Source organism: Bufo bufo, chromosome 4 (assembly GCF_905171765.1).
Source record: "Bufo bufo chromosome 4, aBufBuf1.1, whole genome shotgun sequence".
Taxonomy (NCBI): Eukaryota; Metazoa; Chordata; class Amphibia; order Anura; family Bufonidae; genus Bufo; species Bufo bufo.
In genome coordinates this window covers 535,114,109-535,130,390 of record NC_053392.1, presented here as the reverse complement: position 1 = coordinate 535,130,390, position 16,282 = coordinate 535,114,109, and the positions used below count along the sequence as shown (strand labels likewise).

The 16,282-nt window shown below is 44.7% G+C and overlaps 1 protein-coding gene across 2 annotated transcripts in view; it reads left to right on the top strand.

Annotated features, from left to right (window-relative positions):
- PAK5 (p21 (RAC1) activated kinase 5) overlaps nt 1–16,282 on the top strand; it is a 222,628-nt gene that overhangs the window by 71,851 nt on the left and 134,495 nt on the right. For both annotated transcript variants that reach the window (XM_040429873.1, XM_040429872.1), the window contains exon 2: nt 10,134–10,357. In XM_040429873.1, the coding sequence (XP_040285807.1) occupies nt 10,134–10,357 (224 nt within the window). The remainder of the gene's footprint in view (nt 1–10,133; nt 10,358–16,282) is intronic.

Genomic DNA, 16,282 nt, shown 5'->3' with positions numbered 1-16,282 from the left:
CACACCCTGCATCTTTTTTGAGTCCTTCCCTTCGTTGCTGTCTGGGGGACTTGACCTGGAAAATGTTGCCCTGGTACAACATGGGCACCATGACTTCTAGAAGTACTGGGACCCTCCCTGGCCTGGCTTCGAAAAATTAGCAATACTAGATTGCTGACTGTTTCCATGAGTGCCATAGACTTTGAGTAGAGCTTCATCCTGTCTTCAGTCTTCCATCTACAGGGAATAGTGGACCACATTCTGCTGCTTGTTGGGGTTCCCAGTGGTTGGACCCCTACCAGTCTAGCAGTAATCACCTGCACAGTGGATAGGTGATAAATGATTACGACTGTTAGGCCCCTTTCACACGGGCGAGTATTCCACGTGGATGCGATGAGTGAGGTGAACGCATTGCACCCGCACTGAATACCAACCCATTCATTTCTATGGGGCTGTTCACATGAGCGGTGATTTTCACGCATCACTTGTGCGTTGCGTGAAAATCGCAGCATGCTCTATATTCTGCGTTTTTCACGCAACGCAGGCCCCATAGAAGTGAATAGGGTTGCGTGAAAATCGCAAGCATCCGCAAGCAAGTGCGGATGCGGTGCGATTTTCACGCACGGTTGCTAGGAGACGATCGGGATGTAGACCCGATCATTATTTTTTTCCCTTATAACATGGTTATAAGGGAAAATAATAGCATTCTGAATACAGAATGCATAGTAAAACAGCGCTGGAGGGGTTAAAAAAAATAAAAAATAATTTAACTCACCTTAGTCCACTTGATCGCGGCCCGGCATCACCTTCTGTCTCCTTTGTTGAATAGGACCTGTGGTGAGCATTAATTACAGGAACAGGACCTTTGATGACGTCACTAAAAGATCATGTGACGTACCATGTGATGACCGGAGTGACGTCATCAAAGGTCCTGTTCCTGTAATTAATGCTCACCACAGGTCCTATTGAACAAAGGAGACAGAAGGAGATGCCGGGCCGCGATCAAGTGGACTAAGGTGAGTTAAGTTATTATTATTATTTTTTTAACCCCTCCAGCGCTAGTTTACTATGCATTCTGTATTCAGAATGCTATTATTTTCCCTTATAACTATGTTATAAGGGGAAATAATACAATCTTACAGAACACCGATCCCAAGCCCGAACTTCTGTGAAGAAGTTCGGGTTTGGGTACCAAACATGCGCGATTTTTCTCACGTGAGTGCAAAACGCATTATAATGTTTTGCACTCGCACGGAAAAATTGCGGGTGTTCCCGCAACGCACCCGCACATTTTCCCGCAACGCCCGTGTGAACCCAGCCTTAGGGCAAAGACCCCAATGCCGGATGAGCAGTGGATTCCCAATTAGAAGTTATGAGTACTCATAGAGAAAAACCAACACAGGCATAGAGCTGTGTATCAAGTGTTTCTAAACTTTATTGAAAGAAAGCAGAGATTAATTTAGCGATTTTCTGAATCATTTCCAACTGAAGACGTAGTTAAACATTTACATCATTAACTCATTAAAACTACAATCTGAGATGAGCATCTCTTGGCTATACGCCCGGAGCGTCTCCCTAATCCTAAGTGTGGGTTTTAATCACGTACCAGTCTTTCTAGCAATTATAGAAATTTCTTTAGACCAGGTGGTAGGGGCTAGGAGTGACCTTGAGGTTATAGTATCCTTAGCAAAGAAGTTCACAGTTTCTAACATAAAATGGCAGTATGAAGTACAACATGGAGGCTGAAGACACAATATGAAGTCTCAACCCTCACAACGACCCCTCTAAAATAAAGGGCACAGCCAACCTGGGTAAAGGCATATGACCTGCTTTTGTGGCGCATTTGCCCTATGACAGTACATAGTATTAAAACCAAATTACACTTTAGCATTTCAGTGACCCAGTTAATGTCAGTAAGTAGCTGAACTTTAAGCAAAGACTTAAGTACCTATGTTCATTATATCTATGTCCATTTTATTATGTGCCCTTTTCCTCCACGCTCATCACCATTACCCCTCCTTTGCATTCTTTCCACTTCAGTCCCTCTCTCCTTCCTTTACCCATGTACCGCTCACATGTATTATTCACCTTCCTGAATCAACTTAACCCATCATATCCCAGGGTGCAAGCACTCTTAGGCCCCTTTCAGACAAGCGAGTTTTCCTTGCGGGTGCATTGCGCCCGCACTGAATCCGGACCCATTTATTTCAATTGGTCTGTGTACATGAGCGTTGTTTTTCACGCATCACTTGTGCGTTGCGTGAAAATCGCAGCATGTTCTATATTCTGCGTTTTTCACGCAACGCTGGCCCCATAGAAGTGAATGGGGCTGCATGAAAAACGCATCGCATCCGCACTTGATCGCATACGCAAGCAAGTGCGGATGCGATGCGTTTTTCACTGATGGTTGCTAAGAAATGTTTGTAAACATTCAGTTTTCTATCACTTGCGTGAAAAACGCATCATTGCGCATTTCACCCGCGCTAAAAAAACTGAAAACAAAACTGACTGAACTTGCCTGCGAAATGGTGCGAGTTTTCCTGAACGCATCGTGTGCAAGAGGTTTTACACATCACTGAATCACTTGCTGTTTCTAGCCATTGTTTTGCTTTTATCTTCAGGGGATATTTCTCCTAACGGTGGTCCATCTGCTTGTGCTAATTACAAAAAATCACAATTTAAATACATACATGATTAAAAGAATTGGTGCAGGAGATAAAAAACGACATCACTGGAGGAAACATACAGTAGACGCAAGTCCTTATTCATCCAACATGATTATTCACTAAAGATCATATATGAGGATTCAATGAAGGCAGGAAAATAGGACAATTACCCATACTGTGTCTCCTCCGGGATGGCGCTAACCCCAACGCGCGTTTCGGCGTACCCCCAGACGAAGGAACGCCGAAACGCGCGTTGGGGTTAGCGCCATCCCGGAGGAGACACAGTATGGGTAATTGTCCTATTTTCCTGCCTTCATTGAATCCTCATATATGATCTTTAGTGAATAATCATGTTGGATGAATAAGGACTTGCGTCCACTGTATGTTTCCTCCGGTGATGTCGTTTTTTATCTCCTGCACCAATTTTTTTAATCATGTATGTATTTAAATTGTGATTTTTTTGTAATAAAGAATTTAATTAGTATAAGCGGTCTGGCATTTTCTATGTAGGTTATGTATTTAGTATTATTACTGCCAAAGGCTTGGTTATTACTTGAATAAGTAATCATCCCATGGTTGGGGTATATTATTGGATGTTGCTTGTGATAATTGTAACCCCTTCCCCATCTCACATGAATGGATCCGCTAACTGGGAGCATTCCACCCCCCCTAACACGTAGTCCAAATAAAGACAATCTTTAGAGCCAACTTCCTGTTGATGAGTATTTCCCGGCAGCCCGGTCACGATACCGGATCATCCTGTTGCTGTACCGATTTCATTCACTCCTGCATTTGGAGTGTGGATCCGGGAACCTGCAGAAACCATATATGGATACCTTAAAATACATAGTATTGTGCCCTATCACACAACCTTCGAAGGTGAGCAGCCCATTATCTTTCACATTGTCCTATAATGAAAGGTGTTACACTAGGAGCACTGTGTTTCTTTTATCTACTCTCACATAGAAACCCAGCAAACCTCATTTTCATTTTGTGTACGTCCTCTCTTCCTTCTGTTAACTGTGCACTCTGGAATCCATGGTCAGTGTGTAATAAACTCCCCTAAATTTATGACTTCTTTCTTACTAATTCTCTTAACCTGTTGGCTCTCACAGAAACTTGGATTCAGTAATCTGACACAGCTTTCCCTGCTGCTCTATCTCATACCCCCAGACCTGAGAACAGATGTGGTGGTAGAGTCAGCATACTTCTTTCCCCACAATGCACTTTCCAGGTCATTCCACCAGTACCATCACTTGCATACCCATGTTTTGAGGTCCACACCCTCAGACTCTTCTATCTACTCTCTCTGAGGGTGGCGATTGTTTATCGCCCCCTTGGCTCACCCACCTACAGTATTTCCTGGATCACTTTACTGCCTGACTTCCACATTTCCTGTCCTCATAATTACCAACTCTCATTTTGGGCGACTTTAACATCCCCATAGACAACCCAGTCTCCCCATCTGCCTCCCATCTTCTATCTCTAACCTCCTGTCTTGGCCTTTCACAACTTTCTAACTCTCAAGACAGTAATACAGTTGACCTTGTCTTCTTCCAGCTCTGCTCGGTTTCTGGCTTTACTAACTCTCCAGCTCTCTGACCACAAACTTCCCTCTTGCACTATTGCAAATTCTCACCCATGACATCACATTACTTCCCCTCCTCTACCTTTTGCTGTTGGGTTTTTTCAGGGTTCAGTCCTTGGCCCTCTCCTCTTCTCTCTTTACACAGCCCCTATTGGACAGACTATCAGTATATTTGATTTTCAGTACCATTTATATGCTGATGACACACAACTATACACTTTATCCTGTGATATAACCCCTGCTGTACTACAGAACACCAGTGTCTGTCCGCTGTCTCTAACATCATGTCCTCTCTCTAACTGAAAATTAATCTTTCAAAAACTTAATTTCTTGTGTTTTCATCATCTACTAACCTACCTAAACCTGATATCACCATCTCAGTGTGTGGCACTAATATATTGCTATTTCGGTATAATGTGTTACACTAGTCTTTCCTTCACCCCCCGGATTCAATCGATTGCTCGTTCATGCCACCTGCACCTCAAAAACATTTCTAGATTCCACCCCTTTCTTACTGGGGAAACAACAAAAACTATGCTTGTTGCCCTCATCTATTCTCATCTTGATTATTGAAAATCTTTACTAATCGGTCTTTTTCCCCCCCCCACTAAACTTTCCCCTCTCCAATCCTTAAAGGGGGTTGCTAGGATATGCCTCACATGTCAGATAGGTGCATGTTAGGGGTGCACCGAAATGAAAATTCTGGTCCGAAACCGAAAATTCAGGATGCCCTTGACCGAAAACCGAAACTGCCTTTTTGCCCAAATACTTTTAAAATACTTTTTTTTTAATGATTGGCGCTGTTATGGAGAGGGGGATCTGTGGGTGGCTCTATTATGGAGAGGGGGATCTGTGGGTGGCGCTGTTATGGAGAGGGGGGATCTGTGGGTGGCGCTGTTATGGAGAGGGGGATCTGTGGGTGGCGCTGTTATGGAGAGGGGGATCTGTGGGTGGCGCTGTTATGGAGAGGGGGATCTGTGGGTGGCGCTGTTATGGAGAGGGGGATCTGTGGGTGGCGCTGTTATGGAGAGGGGGATCTGTGGGTGGTGCTGTTATGGAGAGGGGGATCTGTGGGTGGCGCTGTTATGGAGAGGGGGATCTGTGGGTGGCGCTGTTATGGAGAGGGGGATCTGTGGGTGGCGCTGTTATGGAGAGGGGGATCTGTGGGTGGCGCTGTTATGGAGAGGGGGATCTGTGGGTGGCGCTGTTATGGAGAGGGGGATCTGTGGGTGGCGCTGTTATGGAGAGGGGGATCTGTGGGTGGCGCTGTTATGGAGAGGGCGATCTGTGGGTGGCGCTGTTATGGAGAGGGGGATCTGTGGGTGGCGCTGTTATGCAGAGGGGGATCTGTGGGTGGCGCTGTTATGGAGAGGGGGATCTGTGGGTGGCGCTGTTATGGAGAGGGGGATCTGTGGGTGGCTCTGTTATGGAGAGGGGGATCTGTGGGTGGCTCTGTTATGGAGAGGAGGATCTGTGGGTGGCGCTGTTATGGAGAGGGGGATCTGTGGGTGGCGCTGTTATGGAGAGGGGGATCTGTGGGTGGCGCTGTTATGGAGAGGGGGATCTGTGGGTGGCGCTGTTATGGAGAGGGGGATCTGTGGGTGGCGCTGTTATGGAGAGGGGGATCTGTGGGTGGCGCTGTTATGGAGAGGGGGATCTGTGGGTGGCGCTGTTATGGAGAGGGGGATCTGTGGGTGGCGCTGTTATGGAGAGGGGGATCTGTGGGTGGCGCTGTTATGGAGAGGGGGATCTGTGGGTGGCGCTGTTATGGAGAGGGGGATCTGTGGGTGGCGCTGTTATGGAGAGGGGGATCTGTGGGTGGCGCTGTTATGGAGAGGGGGATCTGTGGGTGGCGCTGTTATGGAGAGGGGGATCTGTGGGTGGCGCTGTTATGGAGGGGGGGGATATGTGCACTGTTATGGGCATAACAGTGCACAGATCCCTTTCCCCATAGCAGTGCACAGATCCCCTCTCCCCATAGCAGTGCCATAGACCGATCCCCCTACCCATAACAGCCCCGGCCCTGCTGCTCACAGCATCACTCACTGCATCTTTATTTTACCTTACAATCGTGAGGCTCCAGTAAGAACTCTGCAGGCAGAGCGGAGGGCGGCGTAACGTCACTTACTCACGTGACGCACCTGCTCCGCCCACTTTATGAATGAAGGAGGCGGAGCAGGCGCGTCACGTGAGTAAGTGACGTTACGCCGCCCTCCGCTCTGCCTGCAGAGTTCTTACTGGAGCGTCACGATTGTAAGGTAAAATAAAGATGCAGTAAACCGCCCGCCCGGCGCCCGCCCTCAGATGGTGGGTGACAAATCCCACACCCCATATTTTCGGCCGATATTTTCGGCTGCCGAAATTTCGGTGCACCCCTAGTGCATGTCCTATCTCTTGGTCGTCTATTTTCGTAATTCCCATAGAAATTAATGGAGAGCCCTCCATGCAAGAACAGACACCACTTATTTTACTTCTATGGAATTGCTGTAAATAGCCGAGCCAGCGTTCGGCTATTTTCAGCACTCCCATAGAAATGAATGGAGGTCAGCCATGCATGCCTGGTGCACTCTCGTTCTCTTTTGGAGCTTTGTTCCAGAGATAGGTGCAGGTCGAAAAGGTCGGTCCTGTACCTACTGTATCTGACATTGGTGGCATATCTTAGTGTCACGCCACCAATATTCCAGGCAACCCCTTTAATTTAGCAGTCATGCTCATCCGTCTGTCTAACCACTACTCTGATGCCTCCGCCCTGTGCCAGTCTTTGTACTGGCTGCCAATAGAGTATTGGATTCAATTTAAACTGCTCATTCTCATTCACAAAGCTCTCTACAGTGCTGCACCCCCTACATCTCCTCCCTACTTTCTGTCTACCACCCTACCCATGCATATAATTTGCAACTAACATCCACAATAAAACAAACCCCTCACTTGTGTCCTCAAGACTTCTCTTGAGCTGCACTAGTTTTCTGGAATTCCCTACATGCCCTGACAGCCTACAGCTATCAGCCTATAGCAGGGCATGGTGGGAGTTGTAGTTTTACAACAGCTGGAGGGCCACAGGTTAAACATCCCTGCCCTACACCAAACAATTAGGTTATGTCACAGCATCCACAGTTTTAGCCGCTCCCTAAAATAAAAAACATGCTTTTATGTTGGGCTTTTACATCCCCTGATCTGTCTCTTCTCCATTCACTGCCCCTTCATAATCATTCTTCTGCACCTGATCCATCATCAAACACTATCTACCACAACCTCATGCACTCTAAAGAACTACAAATATCAGCTGGTGGCCGGCTTATGTCCACCCCTACTGTGTTAAGATGGCTGGACCATTGTACAAAACAAGCAGTTTTTACCTTTTGTGTCACCCCTTTCTCCTCATAGATTGTAAGCTCTTGTGAGGGCCCTCATTCCTCTTGTTTAAACTGTTATCTCGTTTGTTACTAATGTAGGATTTAGTTTGTACATGAACCCCCTGATTGTAAAGCGCTGCAGAATATGTTGCGGCTATATAAATTATTATTATTATTATGGGGTTTGTCCACCTTGGACAGTCCCTTTTTGTTTGACGTATCCATGATCCTGAGCTGATCACTGGATATCCTGCTGCTGGAATAGCCAGTAACCAGCTGCAGTGTGTAATGGACCACTGTAGGAGGAATGCATCCTTACACAATTGTCCATGTAATGCTGTGGATGAAATGAAACTCAAAATCATACAACCCCTTTAAATAAGGTAGGCGACTATGTTCTGATTGGCATAGAATCCACTTTTGTACATGATGTATAAAGTATATCTTCAGTTTATGCTGTGCAACATACTATGGACTGACAAGCGCATATAGTCTAAAGCTGGCCACTACAGCTGAGAATGTCTGTCCAGTGTATGGTGTAATAGACATTACTATTTCGGTTACTTTCACATTAGCGTTTTTTGCGGATCCGTCATGGATCTGCAAAAACGCTTCTGTTACAATAATACAACCGCATGCATCTGTCATGAACGGATCTGGTTGTATTATGTCTACTATAGCCATGACGGATCCTTCTTAAACACCATTGAAAGTCAATGGGGGACGGATCAGTGTCAGAGAAAACGGATGCGTCCCCATTGACTTACATTGTGTGCCAGGACGTTTGGCTCCGCTTCGTCAGGCAGACAGCAAAACGCTGCAAGCAGCGTTTTGCTTTCCGCCTCCAAAGCGGAATGGAGATGGAACGGAGGCAAACTGATGCATTCTGAATGCATTAGAGCAAAACTGATCAGTTTTGGACCGCTTGTGAGAGCCCAGAACGGATCTCACAAACGGAAAGCCAAAACGCTAGTGTGAAAGTAGCCTTAAATGTGTTAAACTGGTTAAAGGGCAGTGTTAAAGTGTTTTTACTGGGAGGTCATGTCCTTTCTTGGCACAGTCACAGCAATAAACTGTGGCCACATGAACGGCAGGTGGCCTCCCATTGACAAATAGGAGACGGATTCTGCGCAGACCTCTGGAAGCATTTTGGCATGGAATCTGTGCCAAATTTTTCCATCAAAAGATATCATCGCATTGGCGATCTTATCATCTGATCGGTAGGGGTCCCTGAGTTGGACCCCCAACAAACTCATATTGACGACGTTCCCTAAGGATAGGTCATCAATATCCAAAAGGGTTGTCTGGCCTTGGAGGGTCCTAACCTTTGTCCCGGAACATAAAAACCCCACTCACCTGTCTACAGTCCCAGTGCTGTTCCGTTTCTGGCCACTTCTGGTCCCCGCATGACAAGGAAGCAGCTTAGTCCTGTGACCGCTGCAGCCAGTCTCAGGCCTAAGCAGTCACATCAGCTCAAAACAATACATCAAAACCGTCTCCAAGGCCGGACAACCCCTTTAAGTCCCGGAAAAAACATTTAAGCATCAAAAAAGCAAAGGTCTGCCAAAAGCAATAGGTCGTAGTGATGTGTAATATTTGTTTTATGGTTTTAGTATCATAGGGTAAATTTGTGCATAGTGAATTACGATTACTAGACTTCAAAACTGACACTTAGGGCTCATGCACACAAAGCCAGCCCATGCTGCGGTCCACAATGCACGGGCACCGACCGTAGGGCCGCCTGTCACAGATGTAGTAGGGGAGAACACCATACACGGGAACCTAGAAAACCCTGGTGACCCTCAGATGCCCTAAAGATAATGACAGGGCAGAGACCACCTGTTCCTTCCCTGGTGAAGGAACTAGCGTCTCACTGAGGCCTAGTAAACAACCAGGGGGGGGGGGATACAAAACACGACAAGCGGAACACTTAACTTCAGAGGATGAAGGATGAACAGGACTTCAACACAAACCACACTCCAGCTCTTCCAAGACCAAATGGAGCTATCCCAAGCAAGGAGTGATGGGAAAAGTCAGACTAAATAGGGCGAGGTAAAGGTCACGTGATCCACACCTGAACCGGAGGTGTGGACATACCAGCAACACACAGACATAGTGATACCAAAAGAGGCTGTCAGATCACTAATATGTAGGTAATCTTTCAGACCTTCTGGGACCTGTCACAGATGTGACACCGCCGTGTGCGGAGGAAGGACCCATTCATTTGAATAGGGTCTGCGATCCGCATCTGACAGTACGCACCGCAAAAAATTCCGTAGCCTTCTGTGCTTCCGTTCTGCACTGCACCTTCACATCCGTGAAACGGCCGGTGCCTGTATATTGCAGAACTGCTGTTTGCGGGCCACAATAGGGACAACAGCCGTGTGCATGAGCCCTTATGGTACTTCTCTGATAAACATTCTACTCATATTTTATACTTCATTTATATACTAACTTGCTGTTGCTTGTGTCTCAATGAACAGTTTGATTCACTTGATAAGATTAGGTATAGTACCCTCACTAAGAATATGTCACCTTTCTCTTTAGGTTTAACTGGGTTGCCCAAAATGTTTGGGAAGAAAAAGAAAAAAATTGAGATATCGGGGCCGTCAAACTTTGAACACAGGGTTCACACTGGATTCGATCACAAAGAGCAAAAGTTTATCGGCCTTCCTCAACAATGGCAAAGTTTGCTGGCAGACACAGCCAATCGGCCCAAGCCTATGGTGGATCCGTCTTGTATTACACCCATACAGCTGGCACCCATGAAGGTAAGATATTTTTCTGCTATATTGTATTTGGCTGGTATAAATGTCCAAAAATTTGAAAAAAAGCAATCGCTGTGTTAAACGCCAATTAAAAAAAGGGGGTTATCCCATGAAAACTGTTCTACATTTTTCAAACCAGCACTTGGATCTGAATACTTTTGTAATTGCATGTAAATAGAAATTTAGTATAGTCACTGAGGTATTCAATAAAATGTGTCTGTAAAGCGCCACCTGCTGTTTGGTATTTACCTTATTTCTCTGTCCATCTTGCTGAGGTGGATAAACATACTCCGTTCCATTCTCCAACTGCCACAAGCCATATCTTCTGTTACCATCTGTGACAGTTAAAGGTAGAAAGCTGCAGTAGAAAGTTCATTTCCCTGAGAAAGGGCATGCTCCCTGAGCGGCCATCCTGAAATAAAGCTAGCAGAGCAATTGGACCAATCAATAGAGAAGATATCTGGATCCATGTGAGGTGCAGGGTGGGTTTCAGCTTTGTTAGAAAGAGATTGTCATGTACTATATTGTGTCATGTTTTACATTACTCATGGGATAACCCCTTTAAAGGAACGCTATTAGATCATATGTAATGTGGTGGTCATTTTCAAATATTTCACTATAGGAATTCATTCTTGGCCATTGGCCATATCTCTGTTGCTAAGTGTTGATGCATGTCCGCTTGTCGTGTCCATCCCTAATAATCTGCTGCCGGTTCATCCGACCAACTGTGGTGCCTTCATTTCAAGCCGTGGTTTGTGCCAGTGTTCGATGAGACATTTTATTCTTCATATTTATGCAATAGGAGAGATTCTCTAAGGATGATCCAGACAGAACTTGTAGCATTTTCAGGGTTTTCTTCTTAATACGGTACATTGATAAAAAAGTACGGTAGTCTCGGTAAAGATATCGGCATGTATTCCCAGTATTTGCTGTAAGTGTCTTTTATAACATCTGCTTCACAAGGATCAAAGTGCAATAGTAGTGTAAATGAGTATGTGTCCTACAGATCATTGCCCCAACTAGGGGTATTCTCCAGAACCTACAGTAGCATATGTCTTCTCCTTCCTAGAAAGTGTACTATGGGTGAATGAAGATTGACCACTGTATACAGGCTTAAAGGGTTTTATGAGATACTGTCAGCCATGGAAATAAGTCTCCCTTCACCGCTGACTCTCTTCAATGTGTAACAATACACCCCTTCCCTCCAAGCTGAGTCTTCTCATTCAGACAACCAGTACCCTGCTCTTTACTGATGAGGGGTAAGAACCCCAAAACAGCTGTCTACAGATGGTTCTCTGCTTTGGCTGATGTGAGCTAAATTGCATGAGATTAGAAAAAGAAACAACACCACTCTTGCTAATAGGTCATGTCTGGTATTGCAGCTCAGTCGGTGTGTTTTTTTCTATTCCCTTACAGCTGCTTTAAAATGGGTTTTAGAGAATTTGACATTAAAGGGTTTTTACAGGATTTAAATATTGACAAACTTTTTTAAAAGGCTATGTACACCTTTGGGGCATTTTTTAATTATTGCATTGAACTTATTTTTTTCTCTTGGTCTTTATTAAAAATTCTTCCCCTTTCTCTGGACAGTCTTGAGATACTCTAGTAGCAGGCTCTGTATTTTGCTGTCTCCTGTCAGGCAGCTCAGCTGACAGCTCCTTATCTCTGATCTCTGACCCCCTAAACTCTCATTATAGCCCAATTCTTATCTCACTGATAAGAATGTGGTTTAAATAAGTGTTTAAGATTTTTAGATGACCAGCACAAAGCAAAAGTGAACCTACCAACGGCTGGACAAACAGTTAGCACTTTGTGACAGAACTGCTGATTATTTGTAATAAAGACCAATAGAAAAAAAGATTTTTAGCCCAAAGTGCGTAAAATGAAATCATTAAAAAATTCCCCCAAAGCTGTCGCATCTGGATATTTATAGCATATTGTCCGATAGGCACCTCTGGGACCTTTTCCTATCTCAAGAACGGGGCTTCACCATGAATGGAAAGCACACTTCACCTCTCCATTCACTCTTATGCATATAGTACAGCAGGCATGCAACTTAGTGCGGAAAGGATGTCGTGCATATGTGACGTACACTGCAATGGGACTTATTGTTTGGCTGTTTTTGGAAGTCCCACAGCAGTGAATGGAGAAAGCTGCCAATGTGAAACATGCTTTTCTTTTATAGGAGAGGGTCCTAGAGGTGGAAATTATGACATATCCTATCGATATGCCATACATTTTCAGTTAGGACAACCCTTTTGAGTCAGATCAGTGGGTTCTGACTTCTGGCCCTTCTCCTGATCAGCTATGCAGCATATTGGAACTAGCATAGCTCTATATACACTGTGTAGTTTGCTCAATATAATGTAAGCCGTACCCCTATTGATATTGATAACCTATTCTAAGGATAGGTGGTGAATATTATGTCACAGGTTCCCTAATTCTGCAGATATTAGACCTTAGTGATCACACATTGATGGTCAGTAGTAAAGGTGGGCTGTCAGAATCAAAAATAAAAAAATAAAAGACCCCTGTGTTTTGGTCAGCATTACTGATAATGAGCATATAGACTTATAACTGGTATGTATGAGGTAGCGAAAGAGTCATTTTTTTATGAGAATGTGTCATCAGGAAATTAACTATTGTTTAGATCATATTTTTATCTTAAACATAGTTAAAACATTTTTGGTGAAGTTATTTTTAATTTTCCATGTCAATATCTATATATATATAAAAAAAAAATAATAAATCCTTTCACACTGGCCACTAAGCCTAATTATAGTCACAACTTCTTGGCCTGTATAGATCACTTTACTTCAGTTATCTGCTTATCATTACAGGCAGATTGAGAATGACTGACAGATATCACCTCTGTATAGATAACACAGGATCTACCATTTACAATAGATGATATCACAGCTTATCTGCTCCCTCTTGACCTCTGCACAGGTCACAGAGCATGCCCAGAAAACTCTCCCATAGAAGTCATTGAGGTCCCCTCCTCACCATTGTGTCTATGGCCCATGATGGCTGCTGTAAAGCATATCTCTAACACTGTTAACAAGAGCTTGGGCAAGATGGCCGCCCCATAATCACGTTCAGGAAATAGAATAAAAAAAATCTACAATCAGAAATAAAAACAATTTAGAAAAAAGGATATATCTGGTTTTAACTGCCAGCAAAAATAAATAAATAATGACATTCACTTTAAACAAGTTGGACTTTTTGCTGAATTTACTGACTGTTCTTAACCCCTTAAGGACTTAGGACGTATCGGTACAGCATGGGTCCCGTCCTTAACCACCTCCGGACCGCTGTACGCAGATTCGCGTTCCGGAGGTGGCAGCCCTGCGCTCAGCGACGCATATACGCGTCATCTCGCGTGAGCCGGGATTTCCTGTGAACGCGCGCACACAGGCGCGCGCGCTCACAGGAACGGAAGGTAAGAGAGTTGATCTCCAGCCTGCCAGCGGCGATCGTTCGCTGGCAGGCTGGAGATGTGTTTTTTTTAACCCCTAACAGGTATATTAGACGCTGTTTTGATAACAGCGTCTAATATACCTGCTACCTGGTCCTCTGGTGGTCCCCTTTGTTTGGATCGACCACCAGAGGACACAGGTAGCTCAGTAAAGTAGCACCAAGCACCACTACACTACACTACACCCCCCCCCGTCACTTATTAACCCCTTATTAGCCCCTGATCACCCCATATAGACTCCCTGATCACCCCCCTGTCATTGATTACACCCCTGTCATTGATCAACCCCCTGTAAAGCTCCATTCAGATGTCCGCATGATTTTTACGGATGCACTGATAGATGGATCGGATCCGCAAAACGCATCCGGACGTCTGAATGAAGCCTTACAGGGGCATGATCAATGACTGTGGTTATCACCCCATATAGACTCCCTGATCACCCCCCTGTCATTGATTACCCCCCTGTCATTGATCAACCCCCTGTAAAGCTCCATTCAGATGTCCGCATGATTTTTACGGATCCACTGATAGATGGATCGGATCCGCAAAGCGCATCCGGACGTCTGAATGAAGCCTTACAGGGGCATGATCAATGACTGTAGTATAACTACCCCACAAGTGACCCCATTTTGGAAAGAAGAGACTCCAAGGTATTCGCTGATGGGCATAGTGAGTTCATGGAAGTTTTTATTTTTTGTCACAAGTTAGCGGAATATGAGACTTTGTATGAAAAAAATAAAAATAAAAAAAATCTGCATTTTCCACTAACTTGTGACAAAAAATAAAAAATTCTAGGAACTCACTATGCCCATCAGCGAATACCTTGGGGTGTCTTCTTTCCAAAATGGGGTCACTTGTGGGGTAGTTATACTGCCCTGGCATTCTAGGGGCCCAAATGTGTGGTAAGGAGTTTGAAATCAAATTCTGTAAAAAATGACCTGTGAAATCCGAAAGGTGCTCTTTGGAATGTGGGCCCCTTTGCCCACCTAGGCTGCAAAAAAGTGTCACACATCTGGTATCTCCGTACTCAGGAGAAGGTGGGGAATGTGTTTTGGGGTGTCTTTTTACATATACCCATGCTGGGTGAGAGAAATATCTTGGTCAAATGCCAACTTTGTATAAAAAAATGGGAAAAGTTGTCTTTTGCCAAGATATTTCTCTCACCCAGCATGGGTATATGTAAAATGACACCCCAAAACACATTCCCCACCTTCTCCTGAGTACGGAGATACCAGATGTGTGACACTTTTTTGCAGCCTAGGTGGGCAAAGGGGCCCATATTCCAAAGAGCACCTTTCGGATTTCACAGGTCATTTTTTTACAGAATTTGATTTCAAACTCCTTACCACACATTTGGGCCCCTAGAATGCCAGGGCAGTATAACTACCCCACAAGTGACCCCATTTTGGAAAGAAGAGACCCCAAGGTATTTCGTGATGGGCATAGTGAGTTCATAGAACTTTTTATTTTTTGTCACAAGTTAGTGGAATATGAGACTTTGTATGAAAAAAAATAAAAAAATCATCATTTTCCGCTAACTTGTGACAAAAAATAAAAAGTTCTATGAACTCACTATGCCCATCAGCGAATACCTTAGGGTGTGTACTTTCCGAAATGGGGTCATTTGTGGGGTGTTTGTACTGTCTGGGCATTGTAGAACCTGAGGAAACATGACAGGTGCTCAGAAAGTCAGAGCTGCTTCAAAAAGCGGAAATTCACATTTTTGTACCATAGTTTGTAAACGCTATAACTTTTACCCAAACCATTTTTTTTTTCTCAAAGACATGTAGAACAATAAATTTAGAGCAAAATTTATATATGGATGTCGTTTTGTTTGCAAAATTTTACAACTGAAAGTGAAAAATGTCATTTTTTTGCAAAAAAAATCGTTAAATTTCGATTAATAACAAAAAAAGTAAAAATGTCAGCAGCAATGAAATACCACCAAATGAAAGCTCTATTAGTGAGAAGAAAAGGAGGTAAAATTCATTTGGGTGGTAAGTTGCATGACCGAGCAATAAACGGTGAAAGTAGTGTAGGTCAGAAGTGTAAAAAGTGGCCTGGTCTTTCAGGGTGTTTAAGCACTGGGGGCTGAGGTGGTTAAGGACCCATGACGTACCGGTACGTCATAACTTGAAATCGGTATTCCGGCGCCCCAGGGGTTAATCGGAACGGGATTTCGGCTGAAATCATTCAGCCGGCATCCCATAACAATGCAGGCCCGCATCGGCGATCGCAGAAAACCGCAGGTCAATTCAGACCTGCGGTTTGCTGCGCTTTCCGCAGTTTCTCGCCCGCGGGGATCAGAAGCTTTAGTGTCCCTAAAATATATATTTTACACCCCCCCTGCACCCCTGCATGATTTTTTGCTGGCGGGAGGTGCAGGGGGGGGAGTTGGGGGCGGTGCGGGAGGCGGGCGGTGCGGCAGGCGGGATCGTGATCCCCCGCCC